This window comes from Phoxinus phoxinus, assembly GCF_949152265.1.
Source record: "Phoxinus phoxinus genome assembly, chromosome: 3".
NCBI lineage: Eukaryota > Metazoa > Chordata > Actinopteri > Cypriniformes > Leuciscidae > Phoxinus > Phoxinus phoxinus.
Window position 1 is genome coordinate 46,197,412 of NC_136878.1, and position 8,920 is coordinate 46,206,331.

The following is an 8,920-nucleotide window of genomic DNA, read 5'->3' on the forward strand; positions in this document are numbered from 1 at the left end:
AACTTGCAATGATTGTTGTTAACTTGATTTTGACTGTATTGTACTACATTGATTTCATAATTGTGACCCTGGATCTGGTCTTGAGTCGCACGGGTATATCTGTGGCAATAGCCAACTATACATTGTATGGGTCAAAATTATTGATTTTTCTTTTATGCTAAAAATCATATTAAGTAAAGATCATCATCCATGAAGATATTTTGTACATTTCCTACCGTAAATATATAAAACATGTATTTTTGTGAGTGAGTGCAGCACAATCGTGAACATAAATGCACAACTTTAAATGAGATTTTTTTTAAAGTTTAGATTTTTTTACACCCTCAGATTCCAGATTTTCAATAGTTGTGTCTCGACCAAATATTGTCCTATCCTAACAAACCACACATCAATGGAAAGATTCATATGGTGTATAAATCTCAATTAAAAAATTGTGAACCATGTGACTGGTTTTGTTGTCCGGCGTCACATATAACATTGACTTGATTGGAATTATTGCTATTCTGACTGTTCTTCTGTCACTTCAAGAGATGTAAATATCAAGATATAAATACAATTTGTCAAAGGCTGAAAGATATTGTAATATAATATTTCTGAGGACAGACTCATCAGTTCTGTTTTCACACTTCATTCCGGCGTCTGCTCTGAGAAATTCCTCGCCTCACATTGAAAAGGCCAGACAAAGCAGTTCGGATAAAAACTTTCATCTTGTCGTTTTTTTAATCTTCTCTCTGTCTTTCTCACCATTCCCGAGCGCTTCAGGTAATAAATCACGTCTGAGACTGGAGGTGAGCGCTTGAGCGACGGTCAGCGAAACGCTTGCTCTCTCTCTCTCTCTCTCGTCGCATTTTATTTTAAGCAGTTTGAGAAAGCATGCTGAGACATAAACACAAAAGTGTTTCGTCTACCACCCGTGGTGCTTTCAATATTTCCGTGATTTTTTCTCGGTCTAAATAAGTGCAGAAAAGCTAAAACACACATTTTGAATGAAGTGTGATTTGCATCATAACCAAGTTGAGCACTACATTTTTTGTGCAAATCTTCTGAATGCAGAGAAGCCCTAACCCTACACATTAGGCCTCTAGTAATAGTGATGCTTGCTTTAGTAAACGCCACTAAACGCCGAGGGCCTTCAAGACCGAGTTGAGTTTTGCTGACACATCCGCTTCGGTTTATATCAATACCGTCTGTTGCACATAAATCTTGATGAAAGACAAACATGAACTTGTAATACAAAAGGAGCCCAGCCGCTTTGCCAATGATCAATATTTCCAAGCGTTCGCTTATTTTTCAGCGAGAACTGCTGATGAGGTCTGACTGTAGTTCTTCATTACTGGGATATAGATTCGGTTCTATCAAAGAGCTCTTGACATATGAAACTAAACCTCTATTTTAAGACGAGTTTCATCGGTAGTTCATCAAAACCACTGGCTCTCTCCCAGTTCTGCAGTGTGGATTCAGCTGACGGGTCACTGGCCACCAATGCAAACCTGAATCAGAACGTCCGAAAACTGTTTTCCAATGGCGGACACAGGGAAAGGTCAGCGGATCTACTTCGGACTGAACCAAAAACAACAGCGCCAAATCTTTCATTAGAAACAAACTGAAGCTGCTGGCGGATTTTCCTTCACTTTATGCATGTTTTAAAAAAAAATATTTAACCAGGAATGTCCCATTGAGATACAATATCTCTTCTACCAGAGAGTCCTGGTCAAGATAGGCAGCACAAAACAAAAAGTACATAACACAGCATAATAAACAAACGAAAAATACCCATATCTGAAAGACAATACAAATCCTAATCAACTATTAAAACATTTACAGCGTTCTATAAAAACAGACCTTAAGATATTGTTAAACGAAGCATATTTCATGTGTAATATACCCTGAAGCTCAGTCCATACATGAGCATAATTAGAAAAGGCTGATCTACCTACAGTATTTCTGTATGGCTTCTTGAGTAAAAATTTAGCATTTCTTCCCTCAGAGAACGGCTGATAGCTCTCCAATCCCAGCTGTGTTCCAGGAAGACATGTGTACTTAACTAAACATCTACAACCATCCTAGACGGAAACAAACCCAGCAAGCAATTTTGCATTTAAAAGACGTCTAATAGACGTCCAATCACAGCCCAGACGTCTAGGCTGAAACCAGGCAAAATTTGGGCTTTCAGGGGAAAATTAAAATCTAATCTAAACCATAGCCCAATAAAATATGAACATGTCAAAGAAATTAAAACAAACACCTTGTAATCATTGTTGACTTTGCTTACATGATGGAATATTATACATCTCGCAAGTTATTTTGGTAATAACCAAATTCAAGGTTATTTTGGCTAGAAGTGTGTTACTCATAGCCGGACTATACCGGGTCTATAGTTAACATACATTGTGAAATGACGGCTATTGCTTGTTGGGTAGTGTCTGCCCAGATCTGGCCCACATCTGGTGTGTGTGTGAGTGTGTGTGTGCAATCCACATGTACCAGATGTGGCCCGACACTATGATACTGTCTGGGATTAGCTGGGAAGACTCAAATACACTGCTGACAAAACACACGTTTACACACATTAGCTTCAGGGAATATTTAAATAGTATAGTGTGTTGCATGCAAAAAAAAATCTGCACAACATAGAGAAAGTGAAACCACTGTGGATCATATGATCTAGACGTATAGTGATAGTTCCCAGCTTTCCTCTTCCAGTAGAAGTCGACATCAATATTGTTTTTTAGCGTAACTGGAACTCTATATATGGGTGAAAGGGCAATGCGGTGGTCAATACGGAGCAGTGGCCATCACGGTTTTTCATTCAATCTTGTCCACTGTCTGCACTGGCATGTTTAATGATTTCTTGTTTTATATGTTATGGTACATTGTAAACAGGGCTTTGACATTAACACCCGCCAACACGCCATGTGTGTGTGTACTTCAGCAGTGTGTGTAACGCAGTCACTCCTACTAGCCACTTTGGCGGGTTGAATTATATATATAACAATATATACATTTTTCAATTGTAGTCTTTTAAAAAGGCATCTGGAATAATAAACTAAGAGCAATGTAGTGTTGTCAAAAATATAGATTTTTCTGAAATATCTGAAACGCTTCCAATACTCAAAGTCCGCAGATCTCTCCGACAGAGAGTTACACACAAACCCGCCTCCTCTCACTCACTCGTTTCATTCGCTCCGGATGAATATTGTTGGAGTTACATGGCTTGGATTTCAGCGTGGGATTATTGTGCATAATTTTACTCATTCCCGCAGATTTGGTGCTCACACTCAAAGTGTACGCACACAACACCGCCTTGAGTTCGTTTCCGCTGCTTATTGTGCTTAACAAGTCAAAAACACACACAATAACATCAAAATGGATCCGTTCGTCAGGTCTTAAAGGGACAGCAGCCTAATATACCGGCTGCCAAATTATGAGAGAATATAAAAAATATCTATATAGCAGTTTTCCGCATGGTATCGATGTCAAAACTGTGGCCAGTGAAAATGCTGAGGGACTCGCCACAGTGACTGGTGAGCGAAAAAGTTCATCTCAAACCCTGATTGTAAAGTAAAACTCACCAGACTATCCTTAAAGAGTGTATTCACATCAACAGAAAGCTGAATGCATTACCAAACATTTATTCAGATATACCTAACAGATAAACACATGCAGGCCACACACATTTCTGGAAGCGTTTCTGACGTTGTGTCTCTAAGATGCACACACAAAAAAGTCATATATAATCTATAATTGATGCGTTTTATTCTCTAGGTCTTCAAAGAACACCTCAAAAAACAAGATTATAACCTGAAGAACATATATTGAACTTCTACATAGCCAGCTTGGTTGACTTTGCTGATTTCAAATTTGGAGCCCAATGATATACTGTACAATATACTGTATGCAAAAACAATAATGATAACACAATTTTGAATAGTAATACTGTCCTCTAACCTGACCAAGACCGTATTAAAGCTGTAGACCTCTGTGGTTTTACAAAGCTTTCAGAAATCTCACTTTCCTCCCATAATATATCATCTGACTCCATGCATAACACACTGTAGAGAAATATTGGCAATCGGTGGCATATTCATGCTTCCAGATTCTCCGTCAGAAAATAAGATAAACCACATCTATTCCTAATCTCTCTCAGACGTCAAACAGCAATCATATTTTTCATGGAGGATTTCTTATGCAAGTGCACACAATCAGTTTCCATGCAACTAGGAGAAGTCGTCCTGATACTTCATACAGTTTGTGAGATATCGGTGACACTTTGCAATAAGGTCCGTTAGTTAACATTACTTAGCATAATGACCTGCACTTATACAGCATTTATTAATGTCACTTTGTCAACATTTACTAATACTTTATTAAAAGCTTGTTAACATTAGTCAATGCACTGTGAACTAACATGAACAAACAATGAACAGCTGTATTTTTATTAGCTAACGTTAATAAATACAGTAACACATGTATACTGCTCATTGTTAGTTCATGTTAGTGAACACATTAACTAGTGTTAACTAATGAACCTTGCAGAGTGTCACCCTCTCAGATCCCAAACACAACACGAGGATCCAGGAGCTGCACAGAAACACTGAGCACATGAATTGCCCTGCGATGGTCATTCGTCTCATTTTCTCAGGATGAAAGCTGGCTCTTCCAATAAACACGCATCCTATCTCTCGTTTCCACATGCAAACATGCAAAACCCCTCATCTGTCATCTCTCAGCGCAGCGCTACACTGTATGAGACTGACGAACAGATCTCACCTAAGGTGAAGTAGGGCAGTGCCGTGTTGTCCAGATCATCCAGAACCGCGATGCGACCCGGCAGGTCAGTCCTGACGAACAGCAGGAGCCTGGACTCCCCTCCGGAGAGACTCCCGGAGCCCGCGCCGGTGAAGCTGAACTCATTCTCCCGGAGAACAGGCAGCGTGGACACGGTCACGGTCTTCACCTCGCACGGGCTCTCCGCCAGCTCGCTTCTCTTGTCCCGGTCCTCGTCCGGCTTGCCCCCGGCCCGGGTCCGGCTCAGGCTCACACAGAGCTCCAGCAGCAGCAGGAGGAGGAGACGCGCGTGTCTCGGTGTCATTCCGCTCGCGGTGCCGCTGCGCGTGGATTGAGGGTCTCGCGTAAAGCGCTGGTGGTTTATAGCAGGAGCCGCAGTGCTGAGAGAGACCGGCAGGCGGCGGCACTGAGGAGACCGTACACATCATACACATTCATAAAGGAAACAATAGCATCACATGCAGTGAAACATGCACACACACACAAAAAAAAACTTTTAAACAATGTACGCAATAAATAAAAAAACACACTCCTATAAATTAACACATTCAAAGTAAACCATCACACACATTAACATATACACATTAAATCAAATAATAGTATCAGGCATATTACTATGTTTTTGCATCATTCATTTATAGGACAGTGTTTTGTTAGTGCATACATTATTTTGAGTGTGTGTGTGTGTGTGTGTGTGTGTGTGTGTGTGTGTGTGTGTGTGTGTGTGTGTGTGTGTGTGTGTGTGTGTACACATACAAAATAAGCCATCACCACAAACATTTAATCAAATAATAGTATCAAGTACAGTACATTAATATGCATTTTGCACAACATAACAATACAATAACAATTGTATTAGGTTATTATAAGTTATTATTGGGTTTATTATTTGTTTTATAATGTTTATTAAATTGTATTGATATGTATTGTTGTGTTATATTATTATTAATAATAATATTATTATTTAAGCATAAGAAACACTTAAAATGCATGTTCATATTTTATTGCTGCATTAATTGGAGTAATTATAACTAATTATAGCTATTTTATAAATAATATTTAGAGTGGAATAAAACCAGCTAATTTAGATGTAAAAAAAAATTCTGTGCATAAACTATTATTATTATTATAGTGGTCATGTGTAAATGCAGGACTTTCTACAGTGGTATAAATATGCATTCAGAGGTATGACTGTGATGGACTGAAGTGACTTCTGCATCTCTGAAAGTCTCTTGTACTGCAGCCAAACACAAGTTTCCAGAACTTCATATCAGCAGAACTCGTGAGGATACACTTCTCTTGTGAAACGAGAGATGAGCTGAAGAGACACCTGGAGCTCGTGCATGTCAGTAAACACAGCGCCTGACTGGTCACAACACACACGTGTCCCTATGAAACCACCTCCTGAAGAGACTCCCTCTAATGTCCTGCGGCGTGTGTGTGTGTGAGTGTGTGTGTGTGTGTGTGTGTGTGTGTGTGAGTGTGTGTGTGTGTGTGTGTGTGTGTGTGTGTGTGTGTGTGTGTGTGTGTGTGTGTGTGTGTGTGTGTGTGTGTGTGTGTGTGTGTGTGTGTGTGTGTGTGTGTGTGTGTGTGTGCGCCTGTTATCATGTGCACATCTTTTTTTACTATTTGTGCCAATTAATGTTGAATCAGAATAACTCCCCCCTCCCTCCTGCACCTCTTTTCTTTTCTTTTCTTTTCTTTTCTTTTCTTTTCTTTTCTTTTCTTTTCTTTTCTTTTCTTCTCTTCTCTTCTCTCCTCTCCTCCTTTCTTCTCTTCTTTTCTTTTCTTTTCTTTTCTTTTCTTCTCTTCTCTTTTCTTTTCTTTTCTTCTATTCTCTTCTCTCCTCCTTTCTTCTCTTCTCTTCTTTTCTTTTCTTTTCTTTTCTTTTCTTTTCTTCTCTTCTCTTCTCTTCTCTTCTCTTCTCTTCTCTTCTCTTCTCTTCCCTTCCCTTCCCTTCCATTCCCTTCTCTCCTCTCCTCTCTTCTTCTCTTCTTTTCTTTTCTTTTCTTTTCTTTTCTTTTCTTCTCTTCTCTTCTTTTCTTTTCTTTTCATTTCATCTCTTCTCTTCTCTTCTCTTCTCTTCTCTCCTCTTCTCTAGGATGAGGGCAGGGCATTTACATTGTTTACATTTCCTGATTATGTAACACATTTACCTGGCTATAATTTTTTATAGTATACCTACTATTTATTTATTTATTTTTATTCATCTGAAATCATGAACCTTTGCTCCTTCTAGACTCTTAAAGTCAATATTAAATCTAAATCGTCTATTCTTATTTTTTAAGGATTTTTTTATTATTATTTTTATTCATGTTCTGGTAATCTTGAATCAGAATAAGTTCCTCTTGCAGCATCTCTTCTCTTCTCTGATGACGAGGGCGGGGCTATAACTTGTCAATCACATGAGATCAACCAATAGCAAACCCCAACCAGCCAATCAATTCCCCACAGACTAAATCAAGCCCCGCCCACATGTGTCCTTGTTCCAGAAGCAGTGTTGCTCGTATAAACGGCACAATAGAGAAGAAAAGACGAAAACAACTTCAGTTTGCTTTATCATGCCAACAATAAACATGAAGAGAAATCAAAACATTAAAGTTAAATATGTTTAACAGTCCTAACATACTCTGATTGCTCTGCACAACGCCATGTTTTTAATGGTGGTGTGTTGATGCAACTGAACACCCAAGAGACTGAGGACTCACATATTTAATTTACTGCATGCAGAACTTGCTGACAGTCCAGAACACACTGCATGTGTTGGGCAGGAGAACGGACGAGTGCTAAAGAGAACGATACACTCCTAATGGCTAATAGGGGCTTTTTCACACACTAACCCAGTGGATATATGAGAATCACTGTCGTCGAAATTGCCTTGACCTCTGAGCCAAGGAGTCTTCTGATTTCTTCAAATTGAATTTGACAAACAACACGGCAGCAAGCGTGGGTCTAGACAGAGACGCTTTAAACAGGCTTAGCGCGTGTAATGAGTCCAGTCTCTGCCCTCTCCATCTTATCCATGCTTCTGTTCTTGATTTTCACAAATAAATGAACAGTTGTCCTTCCTTTCTCCCGTTGGACTCGCACGGCGCAGGCTCCAGAACGCCACGCTTATTTATTGCTTACAGAGTTATTTATACTCTGCAGCTGGAGGGTGTTGCTGTTAAAAAGATAAGGGTGTAAATATGAATCTGAGACACGTGCAATGCTCTATCAGCAGCATATGGCAACAAAACATGGGCGAATCTCATGCATTTTGCATTAAAATATAGGATCAGTGAAATTATTTCCATGACAGGTAAGAACACCTTCCCATAAACTCTCAGTGCTGAAATGTTCTGGGACTTTCTCGTTCTCATTTCTCTCAATACGATTTCTCATTAATTTTTCATTACTTCATCACAGTATGTTGTAATTCAAATTAGCATTTACATATTTAGCTTTGGTTCTCAATATCTTTGCACTCGGGCCTTGCAGATGTTGAGTCTCATCATCCGTGTTTCTGCGAGGAGTCGCTGTCCGTGGTGCTGAACGCCATGACCGATTAAAGCTTTATTATTTTGGGTCATTCATGTGTCTTCCATATACAATATTCATATAGTTAATCAATACCCATGATGCATTTGAACATTCACTAGATTTCATGAGGTGGGGACTTTAATGCTGTAATTTGCATGCACTACATGTCTTGTAAGCTTATATCAGTGAATTGCATTGGCATTTTAAACTCTTCAATTATGGAAAGAGATTTTTTTTTCCCCCTCATGCTAACATGAATAATATTGCCTAACCTCGCAGGTCAGGGATTTTTACACTTCAGTGCTATAATGCCGATGTTGAGCCAGTCCAGTGAACTCTGCCGAGTAGGTAAAATAACCACTAACTGAGAAGAACTGGCGTAACAATCCGTTTTTAGCATGCAAAACAGTTTGGACACGGTACGGTTTTAGAAATGTCAGAGACATATGCATATACGAAATATAAATACATATAGAATGCTCATATAAATATGTAAATGTTTTAATATGAATTAAATAATAATTACTTATTATTTAATAAAAAAATACAGTAAAACTGTGAAATATTATTACAATTTGAAATAAGTGTTCTCTATGTGAATAGTAGTAAA

The 8,920-nt window shown here is 38.9% G+C and overlaps 1 protein-coding gene across 2 annotated transcripts in view; it reads right to left on the bottom strand.

Annotated features, from left to right (window-relative positions):
* astn2 (astrotactin 2) overlaps positions 1 to 5,117 on the bottom strand; it is a 506,843-nt gene extending 501,726 nt beyond the window's left edge. The window contains exon 1 of one of the 2 annotated variants that reach the window (XM_079606411.1): positions 4,771 to 5,117. In XM_079606411.1, coding sequence (XP_079462537.1) covers positions 4,771 to 5,092 — 322 coding nt within the window. In that variant the 5' untranslated portion in view covers positions 5,093 to 5,117. The remainder of the gene's footprint in view (positions 1 to 4,770) is intronic. The other variant, XM_079606410.1, reaches the window with a different exon arrangement.
* Positions 5,118 to 8,920: the final 3,803 nt, after the last annotated feature.